This window comes from Odontesthes bonariensis, chromosome 19 (genome assembly GCF_027942865.1).
Source record: "Odontesthes bonariensis isolate fOdoBon6 chromosome 19, fOdoBon6.hap1, whole genome shotgun sequence".
Classification (NCBI taxonomy): domain Eukaryota; kingdom Metazoa; phylum Chordata; class Actinopteri; order Atheriniformes; family Atherinopsidae; genus Odontesthes; species Odontesthes bonariensis.
Window position 1 is genome coordinate 17,796,599 of NC_134524.1, and position 14,079 is coordinate 17,810,677.

General features: G+C 42.7%; 1 protein-coding gene across 4 annotated transcripts in view; it reads left to right on the forward strand.

The window, feature by feature from the left end:
• exoc6b (exocyst complex component 6B) overlaps positions 1-14,079 on the forward strand; it is a 110,879-nt gene that overhangs the window by 25,072 nt on the left and 71,728 nt on the right. For 3 of the 4 annotated variants that reach the window (XM_075451457.1, XM_075451458.1, XM_075451460.1), the window contains exons 7-10: positions 1,094-1,279; positions 4,761-4,829; positions 10,676-10,759; positions 12,519-12,565. In XM_075451457.1, coding sequence (XP_075307572.1) covers positions 1,094-1,279; positions 4,761-4,829; positions 10,676-10,759; positions 12,519-12,565 — 386 coding nt within the window. The remainder of the gene's footprint in view (positions 1-1,093; positions 1,280-4,760; positions 4,830-10,675; positions 10,760-12,518; positions 12,566-14,079) is intronic. The other variant, XM_075451459.1, reaches the window with a different exon arrangement.

Genomic DNA, 14,079 nt, shown 5'->3' on the forward strand with positions numbered 1-14,079 from the left:
TGTTTTCATTTTGTTTTGGATACACGCTCCATTAATTTCTAACAAAAACTTCCTGTCTTTATATATATATTTTTAGAAATCCTGATTCATCCCTGCTGGAGAGTCAAATGTATCATTTTCCAGAATACTCCCCAGACAGTGACGCAGACCCAGGATAGCTTGCATCAGATGATGCATTGTTCTGATGAGAATCTTTCCAATTGTACCTCATTTCCAATTCTTTCTATAAATGCCTTATTTTTTTTATTTTTAAACGAGAGTATTTTGGGGAGTTTCATTGACCCCGCTTTAATTCTGCCTGCACCAAATATAAATAAATACATTTATTTTGTTCTTTTTTTTTTTTCTAACCCTGTTGTATGGTTATACTCAGAATGGGTGACCTGATAAACAGAAACGTTTCCATATATCTGAGCTTGAGTGAAGGTTTTGTCAAGCAAAGAACAGATTTAACTGGTAATTTTATGCTCCTTGTTTCACTGACTCTTCATCCTTCCTGTCCTTCCCTTCCTGTCTTGTCTTTTCCCCTTCGGTGTATTCTCAGATATTTGTCATTGGACAAGGCGTGGCAAGAGCAGCTCACGAGTTTCAAACGGTGACCTTCTAATGTCATCCGTAAATTCTGAGCTTTTCCCCAAATGGTCTCAGAAACGGGAACGCTGTAAGAAATGACTGCTATCTGCTCGGATTAACGCCTTGTTTTCCCCTAAGATGCGTCTGAGAGCTGGTTGTAATTCTGAATCTGCAGTCGTTTGGTGGGTTATTTGTTTTTCTCTCTCAGTCCGGGCTGTGAAAGTGTTGCAGGAGCACATGTGGGACAGCTTCAGTGGAGTCGGAGTGCAGACGGTGTATCAGTGTTATCAGTTCACATCTGGTTTTGGTGTCAGACCCTCAAAATCAAAGAGCTTCCATCAGTTGACTCTGAAGTTGAGCCAAAAGTTCCTCGTCGTCTTCTGTGCAACATGAAAAGGGTTCTGGGAAATGTAGGAAATTACTGGAATAGACACAAACAATGCAAGTTAGGGAAGAGGAGGGTACCCTCCCCGTGGGTTGACTTTGACCTTTCTGGCCTTGTGATGCTATTTCTCTCCAGGCCCAGCTCCAGCGCTCCTTAGACAGCTCCGTCGCCTTGCAGCCGAGGGCCCTGATTGGCCGGCGCAACAGAAAGGAGGCGATGGCGGCGGGGATGGGAACAGAGAGCGACGGACACGGCGGCAGCCCGGTGTCAGAACAGGACTCAGGCATTCTGGATGTGGAAGATGAAGAGGAGGACGAGGAAGTGAGAATGCTTACCAATACACTCAAATATTAACGTGTAAAGCCGTTTGTGTTGTGATTTTTCTGCTCTGCTCTTATTGATCCTATTACATTCAGCACGGTGTATCCACATTAACAGCAATATATGTGTTATGTGCCTGCAGTAATCAGGAAAACAAACTGCTAAACCTGTTTATTTTGAATGAGCATTTCTTCAAATGTTACTTGGATTTGTATGACTGCTATATATTTGCTGGATTAGTGACCAATTCTACACAAGTTTTAGTAGTTCATTGTGGGATACCTTGAGACCACTGGAAAGGGTGCGCAGAACTGTGCAGAAGTCTTGAGCCGCTCCTCATTTCTTTATGTTTACAGCACTGCAGAAAATAAGGACAATGATTTATTGAAACATGTTCAAACATACATTGAAATGGAGCAAATGATGCAAAAACAGAGTTTGTACTATTCTAAGGAGCTTGAAAGTCACTATTTGGTATGAGCACCTTTATCCTTCAACACAGCCTGAACCCTCTTAGACAAGCTTTCTGGTAATTTCTTAAAATAATCTTTAGGAGTAGTTCTCCAGGCTTCTTTGGATGATGGCTGCCTTTTGTTCTGCTCTCTGTCAAGATGATCCCACCGTGCTGCAATAATGAGGTCCGGGCTACATAAGACTTGTTGTCACTGATTTTCAGCCCGCTTCTAGTGTCATTTGAAATAGCTCAGCCTTTTCACCCCATGCACAAATAGAAGTGCATAAAGAGACAATTTAAAAGTTTTTTTTTTTAAGTTTTCTGATTCGTGTAGCGGCAGCGCTGGCTCATCCTTTGAGTTGGGCTCCGTCTCAATGTTTGAATGATTCATAGGTCAGTGTTCGATGGCTTAACAAACTAAATAAGCTGAAAGTAAGCACAATACAAAAAAAGTCTGTTTCCAAATAAAAACTTTGAACGACCATCAGAAAGATGGAACTGTTTTTTGCGACCACTTTAAAAGATGACATGAAAGTCTGGCTCCTTGGCAGCAGAACATAAAGAAACGAGGAAACGGATCAAGACTTCGCACAGGACTTTACACCAGAAGCCTCCAGCGTGGATTCACTTTTACTTCATTTCTTCAGCTGCTTCTTTGTTGTTTCTCAACCATCTTTCCTCCCCGGCCTGACTTGCCCTTTCTTTTCATTCCACTGGTATCTTTCCCTCAATTTTTTACTTTCCATTCACTCTGCTGTTCCATATTCTCGGTAAATGCTCCGTCCAGTAGTTGGCCCAGTGTCACAGGTGACATTTCTGTTGGTGGTTGGCGATGTCATTGGGAATTTTAGTCCCAAGGCAGCATGTAGTCCATATGAACCCGCTTAGACACTCTGATATTTCCCCCAGACTGACATGAGCTCACTTTTAATTTCTTTCGATTTTGATTTATATGCTTGTCTGCACTAAATTGCAGTGCAGCATCCAGCGCTTGATGAGCTGGCTCTGTTGCTTTAATGCTGTAAAACGAAATGCATCACTTTGTCATTTAAATCAACAAATAGTCTATTTTTGTCGCTGTCTGTGTAGGAGCTGATTTGATGAAGTATCACAGTGGGGAGAGCAGCTCTGGTGCATCGTGCTTCAACACACAGCTGCAGTTTCTTTCTGGATCATTTGGCACATGGTCCTGCAGCAAATAAATCTACTTTTTGTTGCTCCGCTTGATTTTAAGTTCCATAGTTTGAGAGCAACCATGAGATCCCCATATCTTCTTTCATGTAGACTTGTCCTAAAATGAGTCGCACGCAGTTCAGGGGAAAAGTTCAGACGATGAACTTTCAAAATGGCCACAAAGTGTTTTGACACTGAACTCTTCAAGTCATCCCTCGCGGGATCAAAGTTCCTTTCTGCTGCCTTTGTTGTTCCCACTCAAGGCAAGAAAAGTACAATGAAGCTGAAAAGAATAGAGCTGAACTTGTCACCCCTGTGCTACCACTCAGTTTTAAGGTCCCCGTGGCTTATTTATGTCCTGTAAACTCGACTCAACCTTCTTCGCGGGAAGGCCTTGGTTCGAACAAAGGCCTGACCCTGTGATCATCGGGGTTATGACCGTGTTGGCGCCAATGGCCTGCAAAGATGCCAACCATCAGCAACGCGTCCCCTCTCACCATCCCTGCCCCTTCCCTGCATTTACTGTCCTCCCTGAGTGACTGTATCCCAGTTCTCTTCACTCTTTTGTTCTTCCCTTTTGCATATTTCTCATGAATCCTTTTTACTTCTCGTTTCCTTCCTCTCCTCATCCCTTGTCACCTTTTCTTGCCCGTGTTTCTTTTCAATTTTAGGCTCTATTCTTTAAAAGGTCAATGTCTGCTTCCATCGGTCTTTCAGGATCCCTCTTATTGTCTCCATCGCTCCGTCTTTAAGTGAGACCTCTGTTTACTCTGTGTTGGGACTCCTTGTGTTTGCGTGTGGTTATATTGTAGCTAACCAGTGAATGTTAAAAAAGAGCAAACCCCTTTTTGTTTTGTCTTGTTTTTTTTCAGTGTCGTGTAAAAATGGAATAAAATTCCAGTCACTTTTTTTAGAAGGCAAAGGATGTGGGTGGGGAGGAAGGACTGGTCTGTGTCACTTATGCTCTCCGTCAGTCTGCAGTGAAATCTGTGGTGTTGACAAAACTTAGTCTGACATTAGATTGTTGTGATTTTGTTCGGATAAATGTAAATCCTACTTACTACCTAGCTTCCAGCTCTCCATCTCAATTCACTTTACTTTGAGCTTTGTACATTAGACATTTTGATTAAAACAGAGAAAGCGTACACAAACAGTTTCATTAACACATACAGACCAAGACCACATTGAGAGGATTCTCAGTCCCAGGTTGATGAATCTAAAGGAGATTCAAAGACGCCCTCACTTTGGACTTAAGTGTAAGTGGTGGCACGTGCTACTTACCATCGGAAAGCTAAGACTCTTGGTTTGCTTGAAATAAAGCCTTTTACGATACAACGACCACAAAACGCAAAAAATCTAACCGTTAATTGTAAAATGTTGAGGCTCACCCTTGAAGCTTCCTAGTAGTTCCCTGGTCAATGTTTTCTGGACAAAAATGGTCTTTTTGCATTGACAAAGATCCTGACAATCCCGTCCAATAGAAAATTTGACCCCAAAATAGTTTCTCACAGCCAGCAAATGGTTAGCTCACAGCTGTGGTCATTTACAGGCGTTGGCAGACGTCCGTGTGTTCAGACTCACCGTTACTGTAGTCCATTAACGGAGGGATTCTAACTGTTTGGGGGGGACAACAGAAAATGTATTGACAATGAAAAGTTACCCAAATCAAACATTTGCTCCTTGCTCATGCCCCCCCTCGCTGTTTGTCATCTCTCCCTTACTGGCTTTGTTGACTCGATGTTGCTGGTTTGAACATTGGGAGACAAAACAGTTAAACTGATTTCCTGAAGAAATGTATCTGATCTGTTCATCGATCACAAGTTTAGTCTGACTCTATCAACCGTTTCTCCGCAGGTCCCAGGAGCTCAGGATCTGGTGGATTTCTCTCCAGTGTACCGCTGTCTGCATATCTACACTGTGCTGGTGAGTCCGTCCTTATCTCGGCTTCTTTCTTCGTTTCCTTCCCAGGAGGGAAAAACAGTAAAGCCACGTTTCCCATCCTCGTATCATAAACCACTTCTAATCTTTGCCTGTCTGTTGCAGTGTTGCATGAGCGTGTTACGCATCGTGGTTAACTTGTATATGAAGTCACTATATCTTCTAAGTACAAATGGATGCCGACATCATATGCGGTACACACAAAGGCTACTGGTTACAGCTTAGTTTCATTTGGCTAAATGTAGAAACTTTTGGTCTTGTTTTTGGTCAATGATGCAAACTGAACACTGGACCTTTCAGAAACATCTCTGCGAAGCCGGTTTTGCCGAAAAGCAGCCTTTCCTATTGATTTAGAACGTTACCTGTTGGCTCCAAGGGTAAATATTGTGATGTTTATGCGCCGAGAGGCACATGAAGGTGTTCAGTGAGGCCTCTGGCTCATACCTGGCTTCACTCCAACCAGGCCAACGAGAGAACTTTCGTGTATCGTCTCAGTCTGAGCGAAAGCGACGTGGGTGGAGGTGTTGACTGGGCCACGACTGGGTCAGTTGCACATTTGGGGGGGTGTGTGCATATTTGTGTGTGTGCCTGCAGGCCTTCAGGGGTTGTGACCGGGCCAACACGGCCACAGGGTCGGGTGTTTCTGTTCTCTCTTGTGTGTGTGTGTGTCTGGGGGTCTCTCTGGCAGGGTGAGAGGAAGTGTGTGAACTTTGACAGGAAAGAGAAAGCGCATATGGAGGAGAGTGATGCAGGGATAGAGTTAAAGAAAAAAAAAAAAAGAAGCAAGAACTAGGTTAAAGAGAGGGGAAGAGGGTTGAGATGATGGAGAGAGTAAAGGAATAAAAGTGCTTTGGAGAAAGCAGGAAAAGGACAAAGAAGTTTAATGATGAAGAGGAGACGGGTTTGAAAAGCTGTGGAAAAGTCAGCGGGGAAAGGGACATCACATCCATCACAGAGTTGAATTTATTTATCCGTGCTGTCGGGCGGTTTTTAATCATGCAGAAATCACAATTTAATTGCAAATTTACTTGATTTTGTAACCTGGTTTAAAAAGAAAAAGAAATTGAAACATTTCTAAATGATTCAATAAGAGCTTTATCCTTTTAAGAAGGTGGCGTTGGTAATGTGCTTTGAGCTGTTTTGGGAAGTTGGATGCGACTGCAGAATGTGTCCCGACAGAGGCGGTTAAAGGAATCCTCATCTGAGATCAAGCATCCAGATGGATCCAGAATGTTGTTCCCTGCGTTCAGTGTCTTCAAAGTGCAGGTGAAACGCTGCGAATGTGGTGACACCGCCTCTGCACAAAGACTCTTACCTGACTCTTTCAGCTGACAGATGCGCCCTGAACTGTGCCAATGATATTTCTGATATGGGCCGTTTGGCTGAAGGGAGCTTCTTCCCTTCATAACGAGACACGGTGGTCTCTCTCTGAGCTACAGGTACATCTTTTGCAGTCGCAGCTCATGGCACCCGTAGCCACCAGCTGTTGACAAAGGGCTTGGCGACATCCTCGTGTCCTTCAGAACTGAGGCTGATTGCCTCATTTACCCAATCAGTTTCACTTTGCACAGTGTCACAGAGCTCCAGAAGGTCCGGCTCGTGCTCTCATGTGAAGATGGGGTCTCCCTCGGAGGTTCACAGACAGGTGCACAAAATGCTCAACACTATTAGTCAAGTATACAAGAATGTCCTCGTTAACAGCTAATGCGGTAAACTTATTTTCTTTGGAACTTTACAACCATTCACTAATAGAACCAAGCAGGCCAGCCTTACTGTACAATCCAAATCTTTGACCTGCAGATGAAGCCCAGTGAGAGGAAGAAGTGCAAAGATGGATTAAAACAAGGATGCAAAGCAAAAAAAGGTGATTTTAAAAAGAGAATTAAGAAGGTAGATAAGTGATAGTTGGCAGGAGGATAAAGGCCAGAGGATGCATAGTTGCAGGAAGGAGAGAGGAGAGAGTGAATCAGCTGTGAGTGATAAGGAGAAAGGTCACAGGGAGGGTAAAGAGGCAAAAACAGGAAGATGAGGGAGAAAAGACAACAAAGTGGATGAGAGAGATTAGAGATGGGGGTTAGCTAAAGAAAAGCTTCAGAGATGGTGAAGGGAACGAAGTGTGTTCTGTCTCAGGAAGGTGTTGAAAGGCGTGACCTGTTTACCTCTGAGATCAGCTTCACCCTCTCAGCACTTTGTTGCTTTTGCCCGTTCATTTTTGAAGCTTTCTTCCATTCTTGCTCTTGTAGTTTGTGTGAGCAACGTTCGGAGCTGTTTGGGTAAACAACGCGCACATAAAAGCAGCGCCGCAGCAGTTGAAATGACAGAACAGTGGACTTACTACCAGAAAAGAAGCTAAAACGTCCAGCACAGCGTGCTGCATGAGGTGGAGGTCGTCTGGAAAATCACAAACACTGTGTGGTTGTGCAGAATGACTTGGACTCGCACAAGCACTCGCTTGTAACAGTTAAATTTATTTGTCTAGCAAACCTGGACGAGGAATCCAATTTGCAATCAAGACCTCCACTTTTTCATTGGGCTTCATTTTCTTCTCTCCCCGTGTTCCTCTCCTTTCCTCTGCCCCTTTTTCTGTTTTCCATGTTTAAAGTCCACAGTTTTCCAGCGTCGAGCCCGAACAATTCTCCTTTGTTACACTCGCACATGTACTGCACGCTGAGAAATGTGGGCCGAGTTGTGATGGATGTAAACACGAGACTGAAGCCCAACCGAGAGGAGGAGAGCCGCACCCACGACATGAAAGCAGCTCTGAAGATATTCTTCGTTTTTCTTCTTCTGTATCTTTCAGAAAACGGCTTATTTTACAAAACAAATATCAAGACGAATACGATGTTGGGTCTTTTGCAATTTAGTGTTTTTTTTTTTTTTCAAAAATATGGAGACTTTACATGTGAAAAGTGAAAAAGCAGCTAGTGTGGGCTTTTTCTTTTTCTTTTTTTTTTTTTTTTGGGAATAAAGAGCGCAATCTGTGCTGAGTACAGTTCCTAATGCTTTGTGACTTTCTAGGCATTCTGGGAATATGTCATGACATGACATCTACATGACACCTCAAAAAACCCCCAAGAAACTGTTGTGTTCGTCGTACCAAGACCGGGGTTTTTGAAATGCACGCAAAACTGTTTGCTCGATTTCGTACGTTTAAAAAAAAAAAAAAAAAAAAAATTTTTTTCTAATCCGGCTAATGCAAACCAGAAAATGTGGTTGGCAGTCGAGTCGCTCCTGCATGTATACATGCGTCCACATATGTCCACACGCTCCAAAGTCTCATCTATTTGCAACGTTTTTTGTAAAAGCAGTAAAGTATAAGTTTATACAGCCAAATTCCAAATAAAGCTGCTCTCATTCACATATTTAGTTTTTTTTTTTTAGTTTCTTTTGTCAAACAACAGAAATGATGATCCGCCCCTTTACGGCAGGTCGGCAACTCGCAGTCACTCGAAGCAGAAGCCTTGCCACGCTGTCGCTCCGCTCTATTGAAATCTCGTTTTTCATGGTCGTCGTCAGACAAAAAAATGTCACTGAAGCAGCTGAAGGACGACATCTGCGCAGTGAATCCAGCTGCTCTTACATGCGCGGTGAAACCCCCCCGCAGAGGCAGTTAAGAATGACTCGAGCGTTTTCTCACACATTCCACAGCGTTGTGGTGTTGGGCACGCTTCAGTCGGTAACTTATTTCTGCTCCTGTGCGGGTAAACAGTTAGACTTGTGGTGGCACGGCAACTGTAACTCAACTCATCTTCTAAGCAAAGAAGCTTCGCTCCTCATTACTGTTCAGTACAGTCGTTGGATCCACCGTTTACCTGCAGCGTATCCACATTTGTGTCTCCAAAACACGAAGCCCTGGCCCTGTTTTCAAAGCATTGCTTTGGAACTTTGTAAGTTGAGTCAACAAAATATATGTCAGAGGAAGCATTCAATCAGGCAGCATCTTATCCACGTGTGTTTCATCAGGCAAATGTTGGTATGGTAAGAAAACGGCAGCGTGAGTGATACAGAGCAAGTCTTCAGGCCGCACCAGGAAACCAAAACTACAAATGTTAGCAGTCGCTTTGCATTATTTTCTCCTTCCAAAAGGAATCTAGAATTCGACACTAATTTTGGCTCATTGTGGCTTTAACGTCGCACCGATGGCTCCGTTGTGCCTCCTGCCGTCCAAAACGAGCGCTGGCCACGGCTGGCTTATGGATTCAGCAAGAATCAGTGAACAGTCGGCGCAGAGACAGGAAAAATGTCTTTTTAATAAGCTGAGGGAGCTCACACGAGGCCCATACCGCCTGTATACCATAAGCAGCACATTAGCTAATCAGCTTATTTGACAGAACACTCGGAAAGTTTTCTTCTAAAAAAGAAATCCACTTGATTTATTCCTCATAGTTTCTTCTCTCTTATTAACTTTTCTGTTTGATTAATGTTCTTAGTCTGTGTCATTCCTCTTTTTTTTTTCTCTGATTCTCTCTGGACTTCATGCCTTCTCTCAGTCTTTAACTTCTGTCGGTCTCTGTTTTCTCTCTGCTCGCCTTGGATTTTCCTCTCTGCGTCTCTCTTCATCTCCTTTGTTTTGTATGATGTTATGGAGGTCATGCTTACACACTCGCATAATCTCAGCCCTGGATTTCACCCCTGATTCTCTCTCAGGGCGCTCAGCACTCTTATCGTGAGGAGTTCGCGGCCGTTTGATGCCGCTCGCGTGCTCATGAATGCGCATTGTTCAGCTGAGAGTCAAACTGGGAATTAAAGAATCTCTGTTCTTTAATTGCACAGTTTTGTCATCTCGCAGCATCCAACTAAACAGGGTTTGAACTCTGTCTAGATTTCAACCAGTGAGATTCATATTTGTACCTTTAATCTTTGTTTTGAACATTGCTTTGCCTCAGTGGAACTCTTTCCCTGTTGACCCTTTTCTCCAATTATTCATAGAATACTTTGTATCTTCTCGTCATAGAGCAAAGATAAAGACAGGACACAGGAGGTTTTGTGGTTTTGACTCCCTTCAGCTGAACGTTGAGCTTCACCTGCTCTGGTGAACAAGTTACTCGGTCATTTGTTTTCCTACAACTCTTATCAAAGTGATAGCTGGGTGTGTGTGTGTGTGTGTGTGTGTACACAGCGGTGGTCTGTCCCGTTATCTGGCCCGTCCGGGTTATTTATCTCTGGGCTCAGCGGTGACTCCTGCTCAGGGACCTCGGACAGACTACACACAGAGAAATAAGAGATAGAAAAGCGTGTGAGTAATGGAAGGAGGAGATATGAAGTGGTCAAGTTTAGAAAGCCGATTCTGTTTCGGCGTGTGTGGGTTTTAGTTTTGATGTCGGACCAGTGACATCAAACCAAAACAGAGGCAAACGCCACCGGGTTGGAACATCAAAGGCACAATTCCAGCCGCTCTGTAACTCCCATGTGTGCATGCACGACCTTCCTCATCCAGCAGTGGGTCCAACATTTCCTTTACACCTCCAATCTTTGAGCTTTTGTTCTCTTTTCTTTCCGCTGCCATCCATCAAGTTTGTCTTCACAAGCTGGACTGTGTTTCCCAGCCTAGTGGAAAGCACATGTTGTGGTATTTCTGACAGCGAAACACGCGTCACCCTTAATTTTAAAACATAAGATCACACATAACGCCACCTATGGGAATTTCTGAATCCCAGAAATAGTTGTGTGTTCGTTTTCTTGTCTGGTATCAAAATTGTCTTAATAACTCTGTTTGAAATCTTGTTTCCAGCGTAATAAACTTGGATTTAGCCTCACTGTAATAGTTGTTCTGAGTCAGTCTTCCTCTGTTCCATCCATGCACAGTTCCTTACCTCCAGTTTGTGTTTTAGGGGTTGCGCGATACGTTTGAGAACTACTACAGAAAGCAGAGGAGGAAACAGGCTCGCCTCGTACTACAGCCCCACTCTAACATGGTATGATCCTGCACTGTCACCCTGATTGTAGAGGCACTTTGTTGTTCACACACTTCTAACTACACCTACCTGTACCCTTTCCTTCCACCTGTTTCTCACACACACACACACATACACACACACACACACGCACGCACGCCTTAATCAATGTTAACACTGATAATGTTAAACATATGTACTGAAAGCGCAACTCTGTTTCCAAAAAAAGTTGTGGAAATAATTTAAACTCTTTATTTATTTAACCAAAAGCAAAAAAAAAACAAAAAAAAGGGACATTTTGATATATTTACAAGGAACATGTTTTCAAAGGAGTTAAGAAGTGGGCAACAAGGCTCTAAGAAGAGCATCACAGAGAGGATGAGTGCGCAAATAAAGAAATGGTTAAATATATTGATGAATAAAAGGTAGGTTTCATCATCAACGGGACATAAAATGTTCGGAGAGTTTAAGGAAATCTCTGCATTTAAAGGACAAGAAGGAAAAGCAGGATTGAACGGGCATGATCGTGACTCCCCGACGGAAACCCCCAAAGGGCTCAGAAACACTTCTGAAAACCCTCTGAGTACACAGTTTGTCAGTGAAACCGCAAATGAAAGAAAATTCCACTATTCAAAGAGGAAGACATGCAAAGTGGAGGCAGAAACACCGCTGGAGCATCCAGCTTCTTTCCAGCACATAGTTAAGAAAACAAAAACAGCGAAACCAAACGCGAGGCAAGGCGACATGTTGAAAAAACCTGAAAACTCACTTTTCAAGGCCCTTTTTTTTTTTTTTTATATAAACTTTAAAAAAAATATCCCAATTTCCACTGACCTAATTTCGATGTTTCACGGGGCTGTTTGGAGTGTGATTTCCCCCCCCCCCCCCCGCCGCCCTCTGTGTTCCATGTCAGTTTTGAAATTGATTGAACTTTAATGGTGAGATGAGCTTTACCTGTGGTGGGGTCTATAAGAGATGTCGGTAAGAATAATTGTACAAAATGAAAGAAAAAAAACAACAGGAAAAGTTTTCTCTAAAGGAAAAAGAAAAAATGTTGGTTATCATATTGACTTCATTAACAGCAAACCTTTCACTGTAGTTTTACTGTGTAGGCAGAAATATAATACCACGTGTCATGATTATTTTCTTTTAGTTTTGGTAAATACACACTATTAAAGGGGATTTGTGACCATATAAACACTAAAGCTACAGCAGAAACCCCCTCTGCGTGGTCATTATTGTGGTATGTTGTCGGATTAGATGTCTTTTTATCCATGAACAGTCTCCGGTCTTCACATTATAATTTTGTGTGTTTATGGACACGACTGAGGGGAAAAGGTTGTGTAGGCAGCGACGCACATGCAAAGCAGCTGTCTGCGAAGCCAATGTTATAAATTGTTAAAAGAAGAGGTGATGCAACGCAGTGGTAAACAAGTCTGTGTCCCGACTTTCTTTTAAATGCGTTGCAATCATTAATTAAAAAAATGATTTGGCAAGTTGTTGCCTCCTGGTATTTATTGACATTTTGAACAGCTCCCCAACTTTTTCTGGACTCAGAGTTGTGCCAACAAAGAAGGAACATTTAGCTTTTTTCCTGTTGTAGTTGAGCTTCCTGTTTAGGTGAGACTTTCGCGGACCTGTGTTTCGATCATAGCAGGTGAAAGTGTTTGTTCCAGCGATTACTTGTAACCCTTATATTTCTCCTCAGCTGTTGTACTTTTTACCCCTTTTTCCTGTTTCTTCTCATCCTTTCCCTCCTTTTTTTAAAATTTATTCCTAGCATGAAACCCTGGAGGGATACCGGCGGTACTTCAATCAGATTGTAGGGTAAGTCCTTCCATCCGTCCACCCCTCTGTTAGTCAGCTTTCAGGTGTTTTCTCTTTTTATTCATTTAAAAAAAATTAAGCATAAAGACTCACCATGTCACAACAAACACGGGACTTTAGAAATATGTGCAGATGTTTCAGAAAGGTTTAAGAAAGATTTGTCAGTACATTTTCTGACGGCATGCTCTATAGTTGTCCATCCCATCAGGTCACCCTTTAACCCTCCTTTTCATCCACTTGTTCATCCATCTATCTACACGCACATTGGGACTTTTGTGTTTAACTTGGCAGAGTCGAGTGAGATGGAGAAACTTCGACTGAAGGCAGACACTCTGCGTTCAGCGACACCTCGTTTCATTTCTTTTGAGTGACTTTCGAAAGTTTGACATTTTTTCATCTCCTTTATTTTTCTGCCCTCTTTCACTCCTCCCCTGCTTTCTACTTTTCCTGTCATCCGTCACTCCATCCAGCTCTCTCCATTGCATCTGCTCGCACTTTTGATCACATTGTCTCTCATGGTGGTAGCGATTAATGGGGTGAGTGTGATGGCGGTTGGCTTATTGCTGTTATTCCGTCTGTCTGTCTGCCGAGAGCAGACCCGTCTATAAACATGGCCGAGGGTGGACCCCCACACTCATTTACAGAAAGGGGCACACACCCTCAGGTCTGTTTTTCCCATCGAAGGTGTTGGAGAGCCATCCGTTGTTTCTCATCCAACACGGTTTCTCTTCCATGCAGTTCATTTATTCCTCCATTCATAATATCATTATTAATTCTCTTCTCGACAGTTACTGTATTAACTTCCTTGAATTTCTGCACAGGACGTTAAATATATTTCCAGTTGGCAAGATATGTACGTTGATTACTAGAGAAAATACATGGGAAGAAAACATGAATAACATGTGGAAAAACAATTTGCTTATTGGTTGTTTATTATATTCCATTTGATTTATCTACAAAAAAAAATCTAAACACTCACTGCTTCCAGCTTGTCAAATATGTGATTCTGTGCCTTTTTCTGTTCTACGACATTGTGAATTGATTATTTTACTGAAGATGAGAACCAGATCAGTTCTGCACCTTTCTTGAATCGAAATGATGACACAACTTTTCCATCAAGTTAAGAAATAATCCGTTGTGAAAATAGTTGGACATAAAAATAAATGAGGCATTTGTGTAAGTAAAACCTTAAAGGCTTTTCACATATGCCTTTCAAAGTGGGACTGTTGCACCTTCGTTGGTGTCGTGTGTGAAAGTGCACGCTGATGCGGCGCGGATCCGCCTCGGTTTGGCACGTTTTAGTTACCAGAGGAACGTGCCTGGTTAACGAGGACTTCTTTTTTTGAAGTGAAAGGGTCTTCAGTGTCTTAGAGTTTAATTATTACAGAGAACTTTATTGCCTCACAGCAGAACTACCCGGTCTTAAAGTTGCCATTCACTTTTTAAAAATGACTTTCTAGCAAATGGAAAATGTTTAGGTACCTTTTTAAGAGAACCTGCAAAACGCAAAACTG